This window comes from Bombyx mori, chromosome 5 (assembly GCF_030269925.1).
Source record: "Bombyx mori chromosome 5, ASM3026992v2".
NCBI lineage: Eukaryota > Metazoa > Arthropoda > Insecta > Lepidoptera > Bombycidae > Bombyx > Bombyx mori.
Window position 1 is genome coordinate 17,711,032 of NC_085111.1, and position 17,429 is coordinate 17,728,460.

The 17,429-nt window shown below is 40.1% G+C and overlaps 2 protein-coding genes and 1 long non-coding RNA gene across 4 annotated transcripts in view; 2 read left to right on the plus strand and 1 right to left on the minus strand.

Moving 5' to 3' along the window:
- Positions 1 to 3,077, plus strand: LOC105841295 (uncharacterized). The gene is made up of 2 exons (XR_009973267.1): positions 1 to 150; positions 2,309 to 3,077. It is a non-coding gene; the product is annotated as an uncharacterized LOC105841295 (long non-coding RNA).
- Positions 1,355 to 17,429, minus strand: part of LOC101741240 (uncharacterized) — a 27,665-nt gene continuing 11,590 nt past the window's right edge. The window contains exons 2-6 of the mRNA XM_004923835.4: positions 5,700 to 5,860; positions 3,778 to 3,969; positions 2,821 to 2,975; positions 2,151 to 2,273; positions 1,355 to 1,490 (exon numbers count right to left, since the gene is read on the minus strand). Coding sequence (XP_004923892.1) covers positions 1,433 to 1,490; positions 2,151 to 2,273; positions 2,821 to 2,975; positions 3,778 to 3,969; positions 5,700 to 5,860 — 689 coding nt within the window. The 3' untranslated portion in view covers positions 1,355 to 1,432. The remainder of the gene's footprint in view (positions 1,491 to 2,150; positions 2,274 to 2,820; positions 2,976 to 3,777; positions 3,970 to 5,699; positions 5,861 to 17,429) is intronic.
- On the plus strand, positions 6,425 to 10,869 carry LOC134198963 (uncharacterized protein K02A2.6-like). 2 transcript variants are annotated; one of them, XM_062668832.1, is made up of 2 exons: positions 6,425 to 7,359; positions 9,072 to 10,869. In XM_062668832.1, the coding sequence occupies exons 1-2, from the start codon at positions 6,567 to 6,569 to the stop codon at positions 9,113 to 9,115; spliced, it is 837 nt and encodes a 278-aa protein (XP_062524816.1). In that variant the 5' UTR covers positions 6,425 to 6,566; the 3' UTR covers positions 9,116 to 10,869. The 2 variants fall into 2 exon arrangements, with proteins under 2 accessions (XP_062524816.1, XP_062524815.1); XM_062668831.1 differs by having other exon boundaries at positions 6,457 to 7,359.

The following is a 17,429-nucleotide window of genomic DNA, read 5'->3' on the forward strand; positions in this document are numbered from 1 at the left end:
AAAATGTATTTATCAATGTTTTTTTTGTTTCTATCAATTGGTTACTTGATCTTTTAACCTAGAAATGTTGTATCAACTCTTTTCAATTTCCTCTTCGTAAAATGGCGATAATTTAAAAAGTAATTTGGGAGATGAACGCGTAGAGCGAAGGTGGGTGAACTGCTTTTTGTTCAAGTAGGGTTTCTTCTGGTTTAAATGTGTAATAATGCTAGTTTATTAACTGTTTAGCATCTGTGAAAGTAGACAAATATGGAAACTGAAACGAAGCTGCTGGAGGGCTCTTGCAAAAACTCCACTGATAAAATTTCAATAAATAACCACCATTTTATTGAGATTGTATTTCATCCCATTTTAACTTGTTTCATTTATTTCATCCCAATTGATTAAAGACTTAATTTAATAATCTTCATCTCATCTCGTTTAATATAGATAATATATATAAAAGATTTTTATATTTTAATTGTTGTAATATTAGTTTAAAATATAATAGATAAAAAAAAAGATAAGACTTGGCTCAAAAGTGTCCAGGCCATATATTCTTTTTTTTTTTATTTGGGCTGTTGTTCTTCAGCGAATTTTTGCTTTTTAATTTGTATACTTAAAATTAGTTTAGTTCTTAACCCTTTGACTGCCATGTAGGTCATCGGTGTCCTACGTGGCGCACTGAAGTAATTATGTTGATTTTTCTTTTAGATCTTCATGCCAAGGCGTCGGAATATTTAGTAGACTGGGAATCAGGAATCCGAAGTTACTGAGAATGAATCTATTTCTTAGAGGCCTAAAAGACTAAAATATACATTAACAAACAAGAGAATGCAAAGTTAGAGAATTCAGGCACCATAATAACAGAAATCGACATCATTACTTGTATGCTCCGCGTAGGGCACCGGTGACCCACATGGCAGTCACAAAAAATGTCATAATCTATGAGCTCAAAAGTTTTAACTGCCCAGTTTGCGGTGTAGGTACCTAAAGTAACATTCTTAAGAGGCATATAAATATGCTACTAATCTATAATAGGTATCTTATCCCTTTAAACGAGCAATTCTTGTATATTAATATATGTATATATAATCTGAATCTCGGAAACGGCTCCAACGATTTTCATAAAATTTAGTATACAGGGGATTTCGGGGGCGATAAATCGATCTAGCAACGATTTATTTTCAGAAAATGTTGTTTTATTCGTGTTTTCAATAATCAGCTCTTCCCGACATCTATTGGCGAATAATAATACTATTTTTCTTAATTGAGGGCAACTAACCGCTTTAAAGACACAACAAGATGGCGTTATAAAAAAAAAAAAACGAGTAAAGCTCGGTCATCGTCTAGTGATTAAATAAAACACAGTAGATTTCTCTAAAACTTTTATATTTTATTTAAATTTAAATGTTAATGGATGATATAGACCCACCGATTGGTAGAACTCTTACTACGTTGCGATCTTAAGCCAACGCCCAACACGTTGACTCACAATATTTGCAGCGTTTCTGGAATCACAAACTTGCTGAGTAAATGTGACAATTCTATAACAATAACGAGTAAAATAAGAAATTAAAGTGAAATGTAGAACAAAGCATTTTCATTTTGGAAAATTAAGTACATCATTAAATTTAATTAATTTAAAATTAAAATTAAAATTAAAGATTCAATTAACTGTCAGCTTGAAACTCGACTATCATAGTAGAAGGCGCGCTACTTTTTTCACAGGTAGGGCGAATTTAATGAAGTGGGCTTAGTGCGAGTTTTTTAAAAGCGGAAAAGCGCTCCTAGCGGCAAACGTTGGCAAACGTTCCAACTCCATACAGATTTGTGTTAACTTTTACGCTATCGAGAACGTTAAAAAACTCGCACTACGCACACTGGGCGAATGGAGTGTGAAAGTGAATGAAACATGATGGACGGATCGTATCGATCACGTTATTTCATAATAACGTCCCACTAAAGTCCCAGAGAGAGAAGAGAAGCAACATCCGAGGACATTATTCCAATTCCAACATTTGAGCACTTCTAAAAAGTTATAATAGGTTTTATAGGTTAAAAGCTAACTTTTTTATCTTTATATTTTGATTAATTTTAACTTGTTGATTATATTTATGTCAAGTTTTATATTTTATTGACGAATGACTCTACGATCAGTAATGTTTTACCTCACGGAATACCTAGATGTGTGGCTGTTTCTGTTCGTGTCTTTTAATATCGTTGCGACAAGTATATCGGCGGTTCGTTGGGGACTTTCACCTCGGCCGATCCATACTGGCTCGCAATGAACTCTGCAAATAATAAAGAAGTAAATGTTTATTCTCAGGTACATATTAAGCCGAAGTGGAGTGAAATGGAGTCGTCGTGGCCTAAAGGATAAGATGTCCGGTGCATTCGTATGTAGCGCTGCACCGGTGTTCGAATCCCGCAGGCGGGTACCAATTTTTCTAATGAAATACGTACTTAACAAATGTTCACGATTGACTTCCACGGTGAAGGAATAGCATCGTGTAATAAAAATCAAACCCGCAAAATTATTACTGCATTACTGCTTCACGGCAGAAATAGACTCACATGATGTCTTACCACCATGTTTATTGTTTTCTATTTAGGGATTTGTCGGCTAAACATCTTTATTACTTTTATAAACATATAATAGCTTGATCATCGAGTACATCATTATCATAAGAAACTTTAATTTTTTACCGTTTTATAATTATTTTTAATGTTTATTATTATAAAAAGAATACTTAATACAATTTGTTGGTTAGTTAAAGAAAAGAAAAAAACATGTATACGTTTGATCACAAGTTGATTAACATCATAGACAAATCTTACAGTTTAGCTGTATGTTGTAACGTAGTTTGTAGCACTGAATCGAATGCTCTTTCCGCTGCCGCGAACGCGCCCCGCGTCGCGCTCGCTTCAGCTCCCGCGCAAGCCCATGCAATGTAGCCACCTTCTTTTACCAACGGCGAAAATGATTCTAATAACTGGAAATAAACGAATCGATTGATTTTTTTGTAAATTACTAGTTGATTAAGTGGGTTTTTGTCAGTAAACAATGTATGAGTCGGGCGAGTAAATCTATAGTAGTATTTTAATGTAGTTTGATTTTTAGATGTAAATTTACCTCGAGTCCTGTAGATTCGTTCAGTACCTACAACAGTTTTTGTTTAAATAAAAATAATCTACTATGACCGCTAATTTATCTAGCAATGGTCTTGGATAAGGTTTTTAGGATTAAGGAAGGTTTTAAGGAAACGGTGTTTCCCGAGCGCTATGACATGAATCAGGCAACGGTAGGCAGTGGCATTACTGACGTCCATGAGCGACGGTAACCACTTACCGTCAGGTGGGCCGTATGCTCGTCTGCCTTATGCGGCGATAAAAAGAGAAAAAAAAAACAAAATGTGTGCAATTCACACGTGGTAGAAGTGAAACCTTCCAAAATTAAAATACAATTATCCTAAACGTCTTAAGTAGATGTAAAATTTTGTCATTAGTAAATAATTGTAAGGTAGCGCCCTCTGTGAATTGATATTTTAATTTCACGTATAATCCTAAATTAAAATTCACTACAAGAGCTTTCATACACACGTTAGTATTAAAAAATCTCACCGATGGCGCTGTATTAAATAGTATGTATATTTTTGTCTCATTCTTTGCTGGCTTCATCCTACACATTTTTGTATTTGTGTCTCTTACCTGTCGTTTTTTCCGTTGCATCCGGTTTGAAATCACAACGATTCTAAAGAAGTTTTCACTTCAAAACTTTTAAGCTATTATACTTGCCTTGATATTATTATAAACATCTTCCGTCACAAGTCCCGTGAGGCCATCTAGTCCTTCGGTCTTAGGTTCAGCGCCGACCACGACAAGCGCGTCGACTCGTCGCCCGCTTCCCGCTCCGCTCGTCACCGTGCACCCGCACAGCTCGAACTTCGTTTTCAATTCTCTTCCTAATGATTCATTCGTATTCGTTACCTGGAATGTTATCGAGCAATATTAAAAACTCATTGAAACGTCTAAAAGTCTAAGGCAATATCAAATCCGATTTATTGATTATTATCTTAAATGACCTAGGTACTGTTATGTAACAATAAACGGATTGTCTTCAAGGAGTTTTGAAGGTTTATTTATTGATACGACAACCACGAATGCGGACGGCAACTTAAGACGTGAAAACGAAGTTATGATATCCAGCTTCAAAATGTAAGTGGAAGCTCCAGTACTACAACCTGCCGGTGGTCCGGCGGTGAATTAGGTACGACCGTGGCGCCATTACGAGCTAGACTCAGTAAAACAAGACCCACTCCAATAGAATTAAATAACGGCCGGCCACCAAACCGTTGGTCAGATCAGATAACTGCGCTCACTGGTCTCTCTGTTGCGACAGCCCTGAGAGAAGCCGAAAACCGAAGGAAATGGAAGCTGTTTGTACAAAGAGCCACGAAGGGCTTTCAGGGACACGACCCTCAGCAATGAAGTATGCGACTAAGAAGAAGAAGTTGTATTTTAATATAACATACGAACACCGTTTTTTTTTTTTTTAAGTTCGAGCTCTTAAGGGCCTAATGAAAAACCCTTTACAGGTTTGTATATTTTCCAATTTGATTTTCATTACACGATCCATTAACATGGAAGTCGTGCGTGAGCACGTGTCAAGTGCATTTTTCCTTTGTAATTTGTTTCGCGGGATTAGTACCGCGGTTGCATCGTTCGATATAACTAAACCGGGCCTTTTATCCTTTAGGGCAAAACGACTTCGTTCTTGACCCTTGTTTAACACATTAACGAACCCAATCGTTTAAAGGTACATTGTCTATGTTAGGGGTATTCATTCTTTGCATTTGTTCTCTGGAAGCTTCTTTGATTATTTTACTACAATTTGCACATTTTAAAGATATAGTGATTGGGTATTGGCGCTGGTGCCGTAAGATAAACTTTCTTCGTCTGCTGATCAATCAATACCTTTAGATTTTTTAATTTCTTAGATGATTGGACGAGCTCATGGCCTACCTGGTGTTAAGTGGTAACCGGAGGCCATAGACATCTACAACGTAAATGCCGCCACCCACCTCAAGGTATGAGTTATAGGGTCTCAGAAAAGATACAACGCCTGCCCCAAACTTCAAACCGAAACGCATTGCTGCTTAGCGGCAGAAATAGGCGGGGTGATGGTATCTACCCGTGTGGGCTCAAGATGTCCTACCACCAGTAAGCTACTTTTCTAAAATTCTATTAGCTTTTTTACAAAGATAGTGGAATTTTTGTGACCACAGCGTTGTAATAATAAAGGCGCGCTTCGTACAAGGTTCGGCAGAACGTAAAATCGCGATGTTTATGATTCTGCGACCTAGTTAGTTTAACAGAAACATAAACAGCATTTTAATTTGTTGCAGTAAAATTTATGTTTGACTGAGTTACAAAATTTTAGTTCCGACATTTCGGGACCCTTATGTCCCCTGACGGAGGCATAATGCGGGCCTCGGGGAATCCCCTCTGCCCGAACTCCCCACCCTCTCGGCTGTGGTGATGTTTCCTGCTGAGTGGTGATTTAAACAGATCGTGGATTAAATTGATGCTCATGAATGGAAGAATGAGTGGCTGGATCGATGAATGACAAAGATGGCTTTGCTTTTTTAAACTTCCTTCCTAATTTCAGTTTCAGTTCGTTCTATTGAATTTTGACAGATTCTTTTTTCGATACTCACTAGTACTGTTCTGATTGGTCGTTGATCTGTTCGGATCGAGAGTCGGTTGCGGGCGGTGTAAGCGAGGAGAGCCGACGCTGCTATAATAATCGAACCTCCCTCGAGGGTAGCAAGCAGACGCCAAGCCAAGCCGGCGCCGAATTCCACCGCCTCTGTCATGCCTGAAAAAAAGTAGTCAGACCTGTCAAAGTATTGAAGTCGTCGTGGCCTAGATAAGGCCGTGGATAAGACGTCCGGTGCATTCGTATCTAGCGATGCAACGGTGTTCGAATCCGGCCGTCGGGTACCAATTTTCCTAATGAAATACGTACTTAACAAATGTTCACGATTGACTCCACGGTGAAGGAATAATATTGTATAATAAAAACCAAACCCGCAAAATTATAATTTGCGTAAATACTGGTGGTAGAACCTCTTGTGAGTCCGCGCGGGTAGGTACCACCACTCTGCCTATTTCTGCCGTGAAGCAGTAATGCGTTTCGGTTTGAAGGGTGGGGCAGCCGTTGTAACTATACTGAGACCTTAGAACTTATATCTCAAGGTGGGTGGCGCATTTACGGTCTAGATGTCTATAGGCTCCAGTAAACACTTAAGACCGGGTGGACTGTGAGCTCGTCCACCCATCCAAGCAATAAAAAAAAGGTTTTATACTAAATTTACGTTACTTAATAAATACACTCGGAACGTAGTTTTGGTTATCAGAGCCCATAGGTATTGTTAGGTATGTAAGCATCGGCGGCTGCGTCCGCCGTCAATATAATAAAGTAGTGCGTAAACAACCGGCCTTGTCATTACACGCGTCCTCGGACACACTACTGGCGACGAGCTTTACGTATACCCACACGTGACGAAAAAAAAAAAAAAAAAATGTTCGGGACGTCTTCTTTAAGTGTTTTGTCGAGTTTTGATCATCAAAATCAAGATTGGAAGACATATAAGAGTAGATTGCAGCAATGGTGCATAGCTAACGGCATCGATGAGCAGTCTGATAAAGCCGGAATCAAGAGAAGAGCAGTACTCCTCAGCGCACTCACAGAGAGTACCTACCAGCTCGCAAGCAACTTAGCGTTACCCGACGATATTGCGACAAAGAGCTATGAAAGCATTTTAGGTATTTTAGATGAACACTTTATTCCAAAGCGGTGCGGATTCGCAGAGCGGTATAATTTTTACGCAGCGATGCAGCAAAATGGTGAAACTCATGGGCAATGGGCCGCACGCTTGCGAGGTTTGGCCGCACACTGCGCTTTCAAAAACCTAGAAGAATCTCTGCTAGATAAATTCGTCATGGGAATGTTGCGAGGACCCGAGCGAGAAAGGCTTTTCGCACAAGAAATCAGAGAGCTGACGTTGAGCAAAGCTGTGGAGCTGGCAGAGAGCGTGCGGTGCGCACGAGAAGGTGCAGCTGCAGCGGTAGTGCCGGAATCATCCGGTCGGGAAGGCGTTTTCAAGATTGCCCAACAAGCAAAAGGGAGCGCGGACCGAACAGCCGGCGTAAAATGCTTAGTATGTGGTTACAAAAATCACAAAACGTCAGAGTGCCGATTTTCTAAATTTAAGTGCAGAATATGTGATCGTAAAGGTCATCTCCGTAGAATGTGCCCCAGGAACAAAGTGAAGCACTTGGAGCAAGGTAACGACGATGACGAGGGCGATGACGGTGAGTTTTTGAAAAATATAAGTTGTCCAAATGGTGAGCCTTTGTACGAGACCGTGTGTTTAGAAGGTCGTAAATTTAGATGCGAAATTGACAGTGGTTCCCCTGTGTTCTGTTATATCCGAAAAGACATACAAGCGTTGGTTTTCCGGGGTTCCGTTGTCACCACCAGCGAAAAAATTATTTACGTATGATGGGGGTACCTTGAACATAATAGGGGTACTTAATATGAATGTCGAGTATTTGAAACACTTAGCGTTATTGAGTATCTACGTTGTTCGGGATGGGGGACCTCCCTTACTAGGCCGCGACTTTATGCGTGAATTTAAATTAGAACTCATTTCAACCATTGGTTATTGCAAAAACGTTGATGTTACTACGGTAATGGAACTGACAAAACTATTTCCAAAGTTATTTTCAAACGAACTAGGTTGCTTTAACAAATTCGAGATCAGTTTAACATTAAAAGATAACGCGAAACCGGTTTTTATAAAGTCGCGACCGGTACCTTTTGCATTAAAAGATAGAATTAATGCAGAACTCGAACGGTTGGTTTCCTTGGATATTTTAGAACCAGTAAAGTACTCAGACTATGCCTCACCAATAGTCCCGGTTCTAAAAAATGACGGCAGCGTTCGTATTTGTGCGGATTATTCTTGTACAATCAACAAACAACTACTCGTGGAGAGATATCCTCTACCATCGGTTCAAGAACTGTTTACTAAACTTCATAACGGTGAGGAGTACAGTAAGCTAGACTTGTCTATGGCGTATATGCAATTTAGAATTAATAAAAAATCACAAAAATTAACATGCATTAACACCCCGCGTGGCCTATTTAATTATACTCGGTTAGTGTTCGGGTTGTCGAGCGCGCCAGCTATCTTTCAACGGGCCATGGAATCGTTGGTAGGGGACATGGAGGGCGTGTATTGTTACTTGGACGACCTGGTACTCACTGCTGAAAATAGGGTTCTGCACGAACGAAAATTAAAAGAAGTTTTGTGTCGTCTACAGGATGCGGGCTTGACCCTGCGTAAGGACAAGTGCGCATTTTTCCAAAACGAAGTATCATACTTAGGCTACACCATAGATAAAAACGGGATAAGAAAAAACCCAGACAAAGTAAAAGCAATTTTAGATGCCGCTATTCCAAAAAATTTAAACGAGCTACAATCATTTTTAGGGCTTATAAACTACTATAGGAATTTTGTCCCAAACGCATCGTCTATATTAAGCCCATTACACTTCTTATTACAAAAAGGCGTCAAATGGCATTGGAACTATGAGCAAGACGCGGCTTTCACTTGCGTAAAGAAAATGTTAGCATCGGAACAGGTGTTAGCACATTTTATTACTGATGCAAAAACAATCGTGACTGTAGATGCGTCCCCGGTCGGGTTAGGTGCTATCCTGTCACAGGAGGATCGGAACGGGGTCGAGAGACCGGTGTCGTACGCATCTCGCTCGCTAACGCCTGCAGAAAAAAAATATTCACAAATCCAAAAGGAGGCGACTGCTATAATATTTGGTGTGAAAAAGTTCCACCAATTCCTTTATGGTAGGTCGGAACCTTTTACTTTGCGTACGGACCATAAGCCGCTTACGGTAATTTTCGGAAATAATAGAGGTATACCAGAAGTAACAGCTAATCGATTACAACGTTATGCAATTTTCTTAAGCGCATATAACTATAATATAGAATATGTAAACAGCGCATCGAACACAGCTGACTTCTTATCGCGGGCCCTACCCGTAGCAAAACCGGGTTCCGAAGGTGAGGAAGGCGTGCGGGACGAGGTAGCAGCGTACGAGCATATCAGTTTCGCAGTGGAGGGATGCCTGCCAGTCACGAGGCAAGATCTGCAGCGAGAGACGGCGTGCGACCCCATACTAAAGAGCGTAGCTAAGTATGTAGCTAACGGCTGGCCACGTAAGTTATCGATACTATCAAATCAGAGTCTTAAGCCTTATTACTTATGTCGAAACGATATCGCACTAGAAAATGGTATTCTCATGCGTGGTCACAAAGTAATTATTCCACAAAGTGTACGCGGCAGAATATTGGAAGAACTACACAGCTCGCACTTTGGTATCGTTAAAATGAAGGCAGACGCTCGCAGTAGATTGTGGTTTCCGGGTATAGACGCTGAGCTAGAGAAACTGGCAGGGACGTGCCGGGTGTGCGCACAACTGCGCCCGTCACCACCGCGCGCGGCCCTTGCACCTTGGCCCTATCCTGATGCCGCTTTTCATAGGATTCATTTAGATTTTTTCGGTCCATTAAATAACAAAGTTTACTTAATAATAGTAGATGCACACTCTAAGTGGATAGAATGCTATGACATGAATAGCAATAGCTCCTCTAAAGCCGTAATCGCGAAATTATGCGAATTCATGTCAAGGTTTGGGGTACCTAAAACTATAGTGAGTGACAACGGAACCGCTTTTGCTTCCCAGGAGCTTAGCAATTTTTGTATGTTAAATGACATAACACAATTATTTTCTCCAGTATACCATCCGTCGAGTAATGGACAGGCGGAATCATTTGTTAAAATTGTTAAAAAAGGTATCAAAACTATTTTTTCGTCTGGGTGTAGAACTGATGAAATTCCGATACGATTAGCGAAATTCCTTTTTGATTATCGTAATTCGGTAAATAGTACCACGGGAACCTCTCCGGCTCAGTTGGTTTTTGGTCATCCACTCCGCTCGCGGTTAGACTTGTTAACGGTAAACACATCGCCCTCGCAATCCGAGTTACCCTTGCTAATCAGTAACAAACAGTCCTCACAGGCTAAGAATTATGGTGGCAAAATTACCAGAGACTTAGAGCCGGGGGAACAAGTATGGTTCAAACAATATATTAATAAGTCGAAAAGTTACTGGGCAAAAGGGGTTGTGATAAAAAAGACAGGCAAAGTTATGTACGACATCAGTTTTCCAGATCAAAATAAGATTATTAAAAGGCATAAAAATCAACTATACGTGTTTAAAGGGGAGAGTGGACCTTCAGAAAACTCTCACACATTCAACGTATGGGATATACCAGATCCACGGAACAGCGACTGCGGGAGCGAGGCAACAACAGCTGGATCTAAAGGGGCTTTAGTGACAGCAACAGGATCAGCTCCACCAGCAGAAGTAGGGTCATCGTCATCATCGCTTACCTGCCAGCCAGCAGGAACGACGCAGTCTGTGGAAGCGGAGACTATGGGCAGTGCTGACCAAGATCAAATTACTGCCACTATAAGCCCACAATCAGCAGAGCCCGTAACTCCCACCAGCTGCTCACCTTCCAGTGGAAGAAATAGCCCACAGTTTAGTACGCCACAGCCAATATCACCGACACTAGATAAGCCGGCTCCCGGCCGACCACGCCGGAATAAGCCACCCATTGATTTCAGGAAGTTCTTTTAGGATAAGGGGTACATTTGGGAGGGAGAAATTGTTAGGTATGTAAGCATCGGCGGCTGCGTCCGCCGTCAATATAATAAAGTAGTGCGTAAACAACCGGCCTTGTCATTACACGCGTCCTCGGACACACTAGGTATCAATAACGTAAATGCGGCCATCCACAAGAGTCATAAGTCTCAATTCTATAGTACAACGGCTATAGTAATAGGCAGAATAGTGGTACCTACCAAGTCGTCTTACCACCAAATTTAATGATCGTACTTTGTTTTAAAGAAAATTCGAGCTACTCTCGAGATCATGAAGGTATTAGGTATGTCCGGTGACGGATAAAGCCAACGCAGGGCTCGAAGTAAGGTAAACAGCGGGCCCTTAAATTGCTTTCCAGCATTATTAGCATTGGTGATTTGAGATAAGCTAGCTTTTTGGGCACAGGGATGCGGCCCCTCAAAGGCGCGGGTCTGTTGTAGCATTTGCTGCTTCCAACTTCACGGCTAATCCGGCACTGGGTATGCCGTCGCGATAGTTCTACGGCTTGTCGATATCGTAATAAGTAGTAGCTTATACTTGATCTGTGGCCTTATTTACAGATGTAATAAACGAAGGTGCTATTTTTTTATCTATGGTAATGCTTAAAATTATGTGTCAAGGTTTTTTTTTTAATAGTACGGAAATTATTTAACACTTTTGAACTTAGCTAAAGAAACTGATGGCCTTAGATAAGTTTGTAATTTAATGGATCTAATTTGTTGTTATAATTGTAGGTTTAACTTATTCTGTCTACGAGCTTGTAGACAAATTAAGACAGAATATTTTTTTCCTAGCTATGCTGTTAGCCTTGAGAGGCTATTTAGGCTTCACCCTAACGTGTAGGTGAGCTCACGGGGCTCAAACCAGAAATGTTGCTAACACTGGCCCTAGCAAGAGCAGTGCTTCGCAGAAACTACCGCTGGATCAAAAACGCGACCCACTGAGAAGATCCGGTGAGAAACTCAGTGGGCTGTGTCTATGGGTTAATTTACTTGTCGAGCTCTTTGTCGCAAGCGACGGGTTCAGCGACAATGACCAAGTAAAGTGTGAAGAACCACCTGTAAGTGTGGAAGAATAAACCTTCGTATTTATTCTTAAACTTTTTATTATTGTTTAATCATGTGATTCTAGCTCACGGCCAATTTGGTGTTAAGTTTTCCATATTACCACAGACTTCACAGCGTGAATGCCACCGTGAAAACCTCCATGTTCTCGGTCTCAACGGCTGCCCCTCCCTTCAAATATGTACACATCACTGCTGAGCTGCCGAAATAGGCAAGGCAGTGGTTCATATTTTCGAGATGCCATTAAATAAGCCTACAACAATGTAACCAAATCATAAATTGAGGATGACTACCTACGGTCGAATTTCTAACGGACAAACACTAGTTCTTTTAAATACACCAATAGAATCTTCACTAACTTAAAGTGTAAAAACAAGTTTAGTGCTTTAAACAAATTATGATAGAAAAACCAAACCTGCAAAATTATAATTTGCGTAGTCACTGGTGGTAGGACCTCTTGTGAGTCCTCACGGATAGGTACCACCTTCCCGCCTATTTCCGCCGTGAAGTAGTAATGCGTTTCGGTTCGAAGGGTGGGGTAGCCGTTGTAACTATACTGAGACCTTAGAACTTATATCTCGAGGTGGGTGGCGCATTTACGTTGTAGATGTCTATGCGCTCCACTAACCACTTAACACCAGGTGGGCTGTGAGCTCGTCCATCCATCTAAGCAAGAAAAAAAATATGTATAAAGTCATTGACCCTGGCCCTAAATATTATCAAACATAATACGTAATATTTAACATCTTAACAGTAATTAACTAGCACGTGTTTTGTTTGTTTGTTTCGTCATCGAGATTACGTATAACAGAACCGATTAAATCGACTATTTCGTAATAATAAATAAACTTGTTTTTTTTACGATATTTCCTGACTTTTATCGAGGATATTAGACTTTTAAGTCTTAGTCATAGTTCCTTGGGCGTTTTAGAAGCTGTTTAAATTACACTGATGCGCTTGGCCCATCTGAAGATGAGTGATCGCCAATGTCATTCATATTGGCAATGCCAAGGGCACAACCATGTCGCTGGATCGGGTCTTCAGTACCCTCCTTAAGCTTGTTTAGCGATCCTCCCGCTCTGTAATCGGTGCCTTTAGACATTCCAAGACTGACTTTCTCGCCAGATCTTCTCAGTGGGTCGATATTCCGATTCCGTAGTAGAAACAGCGAAGTACTGCTCTTGCTAGGGTAAATGTTAGCAAAGTCTCTCGGGTGAAGCCTCGTGACCTCGCCGTGAAGCAAGATTACTCGTAGTAGGTAGCCTGAAGGACTGAACAAAAAGGGTAAAATAGGGACAACGGAAACCAGAAATAAACGGCAAAATTATTGCTCTTTCACTAAACGTAACCTAATAAAATTTAGATAAGATTGAGAAATTATTTGTTTGACACTACGTAATATGGGAAAATAAATTACAATGTAAACGTCACGCCTTTGCGTGAAGAAACAATGGTATTGTTAAGTGAATTATCTCTCATTGTCATAACTGTTTTGCGTCGAGCGTTTGTTTGGTGCCTACAGCTGTTAACATTGTGATGTTTGGATGGTAATATACTTTTTATTGTCTTTATAGACAGACGAGTCACTTAATGATGAGTGTTCACCGTTGCTCATAGATGCAGCAAAGCTAGGCGCACAACCAAACCCTTATCTATCGCCCAGGAATCTCCTCAAAGCTCGTTCGACGAAGAAACTGTCATGGCGCTCAGGAAGCATTATTGGGGGCAGTCGATTTCCAATCCGAACGGGACGTGGTACAAAAGATCTCTGGAAACCCATGAATCAACAGTTCTGGGTAGTAAGGATGAATTCCGGTGGTAATGATGGTGCGATCATCAAACTAAGATGACGAGAACATCTCAAAAAGTTCCTCAAAGCACTTCCCACGGAACATACAGAAAATAGGGAATTGAAATGTCGTCGTAGACCCACAAAGGTTCCAAACGGCTCGAGAGAACGGGATTTTCGCTAACCCCAATGGTCCTGCGGCCGTAAACAGCAGAACTTTGCAATCAATTTTATAATATTTCTTATACTAACTAGTGTCTGTTTACTCTTAATACCGGAGTTCGTGAAGCAAATCAAAATTTCACCCAGCCCCCGATGTACCTCAGTCTAAAAAAACCTTCAAATAATGAGATTTTCATTTCAGTTATAATGATTCTTTTCCCTTCAACACGAGTAGAAAATAATCTAAAAAAATATATTTTAAATGTGATAATTTTAAAGATAGAAAATATGTCGGTGGTTGTAAATATTATGAAATATTAGTTTTATAATTATTTCTAATAAAATATTATGAATAATCGATCAGAGAATTTCACATTCTGAAATCAATGTTAATTATATCCCATTGTATCCCGTGTATGTATTTTATTTTAGTATTTCCGATGTTTCGAATACTTTTCGACAAAAAAACTCCGAATTTTTTTATATATTTACAATGCGGCCTCACCCCAAGGTATTTTGCGCATCAACGTCAAAATCGTTGACGTCTCAAGAGCAAACTAAATACCTTTGCAGTTCCGCGTACTTTGTACCTGTGACCTTTACAACACTGTGTGAAATAAGATGCTTCTAGAACGGTCATTATTGATGACGATATTCATATCCAAGCTATTATATCCACCATAATATGATATTTTCCCGCCGTAAATACTTGTTTAAATCGTTTTAAAAGTTGTGGTTCTGCAAGGTCAATGGCCTGATCGTGGCGAGACTTGGCTGTAATTTAAGATTTTTTAATTTATCTTTAGTAATACTATATTACAGACCAGAGATGGACTGCGAAAGTTACATCTCGGAGCGGCCCAACGGGCAAGAGAAGTCGAGGGAGACCACTAATCAGATGGGAAGACGATCTTAGACGAACAGCTGGCCCAAACTGGATAGACGTAGCACAGGATAGAGACGCTTGGGCATCTTTGGAGGAGGCCTTTACCCGATCCGGCGTTCTTGCTAACTAAATTTTACTGATTCATTACAAAACTTTTACATCCTAAATAGTAATACATACATTTATATTTTTTAAGCTTTGTAAAGCAAGAAATAAATGGCTTATTATTATTATTATTAATACTATATTAAAAATTCTCGAGAGCTCTTATATTCTCTAAGAGCACTTTTCTAAAGACACTCGTGTCCTAAGAAAAGTTCGCTTGTATTAGGAGAAACAATTTTTTTTTCTGATTTTGCTCATAAAAAATAAATTGATTAAGAATTCTTCTTTACAATGTCCGATTTTAAATAATAATCCTAGGAACGAAATGAAATTAAATAATTACCCTACGTACTGGTGGCAGGACCTCTTGTGAGTCCGCGCGGGTAGGTAGGTACCACCGCCTTACCTATTTCTGCCGTGAAGCAGTAAGTAATGCGTTTCGGTCTGAAGGGTAGGGCAGCCGTTGTAACTATACTGAGACCTTAGAACTTAAATCTCAAGGTGGATGGCGCATTTTAGGTTGTAGATGTCTATGGGCTCCAGTAACCACTTAACACCAGGTGGGCTGTGAGCTCGTCCACTCATCTAAGCAATAAAAAATAAAAAAAACCTAAGCAGTTACATTTATTGTGGATTTATCGGCGAAAAGTCGTAGATGAAAAATTAGTATTTAGCGCAAATAAGAATATATTTTCATTAAGTAGTTGTTTGTAATATTTTAAGTTTCCTCGCGGCAGCCCAGCGGTTAGGCAATAAGACCTCGAACTAGTGCGGGAAACCTTGCGTTTTTTTTTTACTTCCAGGCTTCATTTTAATTTCGCAATCTCGTGAAATCAATGAAAACAATTGTGCGCTTTTTGAACGATCAAATCGATCATTAGTTCATCGAATCGAGCGTTACTTTGAGAATATTTCCGTTGACATGTTTGCAAATCGATAATGAGCTGACGTTGCAACGCTGCTACCAAAAAGAACAATTTTTAGGTGAAACAATTCAAAATTCGACTCATTCATCGGGTTCGAATGATTCTGTGAAATAGATCGACTATTTCTGTGAAATAGATCTCGTAGTCTCTCAACCTCATGCTTCATAGTGTATTCCGATCATAACACTATCATATCTACTTCTTTTGTTTTGTTCTTTCTACCCAAAAAAAAAGTAATTTGTCGTTTTTAATCCGTCAAAATTTTATTGCCTTCGAAGCCAGAAGTGCCCTCTTGGCGTTACTCCTTCGCTGGAGACCTCAAGGTTGATCAGCCACGCCACGAGCATTATCAAACCGAAAATAGAAGTACCGACTACACTTCGTAAATCCATGGGAGGGATGTGAGTTGTTCCGGTGCTCAAATCCGCAGGCAAGTACTAATTCTTCTAACTAAAATATATGAAACACATACTCATAGATAGGACGACTTCCATAATGATGGGATGGCCTACTGTACAAAGAAGCAATGTTACAAATTAAAAAAAAACGCTTAATATATGGTTTAAGCTGCCGTTATACAATTCAATTGAGACTATAAGTCACACTTTACGCTGCGATATTCACGTAGTGATGCCTACGGGCTCCGGTAAACATCAAATGGGCAGTAAGCTCTTACAATATTAGTGCAATCAAATATAAATGTACATCAAGTAATTAGTAGGCGTAGCAACCACTTCACATCCAAACGTCAGTGAGTGCTATTCATATCAATAGTGAGTAGTGATTGAACATTCTAGTTCACCAAGGGATGAATTCTGGGAGACGGTCGGTTTTGAAATTATTTATCAAGAAACCGCAACTTGAATAAATTAAGTCTACTCTGTAACGAATTACGACGGAATTTCAAAACTTAAATGCTAGGTTTAATACAACGCAAATGTATATTATTTTGTTCAAACTAGATCGAAAATTGCGTGATATTTAACTGTGGTCCTTTAAAAGTTCATTGAACCTAGAAGTTGAACTATAGTTTGGATTTATTGTCATAAACAAAGAATTGAGGTATTGCATCCATCTCCAACCGCGACTGGGCAACGCAAGGCCGGCGTCACCCGAAACATGTCTTGTCTGATCCCCCGGATTCACTCTCGGTACTCTTAGGTCTATCAAGCACCGGTCACCGTTATCGTCGAACTCGTCGGTTAATTACGACGAAGAGTTCGATGAGCCAATTAACCCAAAGGCACAGCCCACTGAGTTTCTCGTCGGATCTTCTCAGTGGGTCGCGATTCCGATCCGGTGGAAGATTCCGCGAAGCACTGCTCTAGCTAGGGCCAGTGTTAGCTCACGTACCCGTCCGGGCGTAGCTGGAATAGTCCCTTGAGTACCAGGGAATATATAGGGAAAAAATACAAAAATTGATACCTATCTGCGCGATTCGAACATCGGCACAGTTGCATCGCTTGATACGTATGCACCGGGCGTCTTATCCTTTAGGCCACGGCAACTACTCATTTGGAATTAACTTCTAATATTCAGAGGTTTAGTCATGCTTAGACAGGATTGGTATCTATAGCTTCTTTTTTTCTTCTATCTGAATAAAATACAGGGTATTTGACAAAAACTTAAATTGCGGTGGCGACTTTTTCAAGACAAGTCCCGAATGATGTTGTCATGTTCTACCGAGCAATAACATC

What these genes read in the sequence shown, in the direction of transcription:
- LOC134198963 (XM_062668831.1), top strand. Translation starts at nt 9,373, where the DNA reads ATGCGTGGTCACAAAGTAATTATTCCACAAAGTGTACGCGGCAGAATA.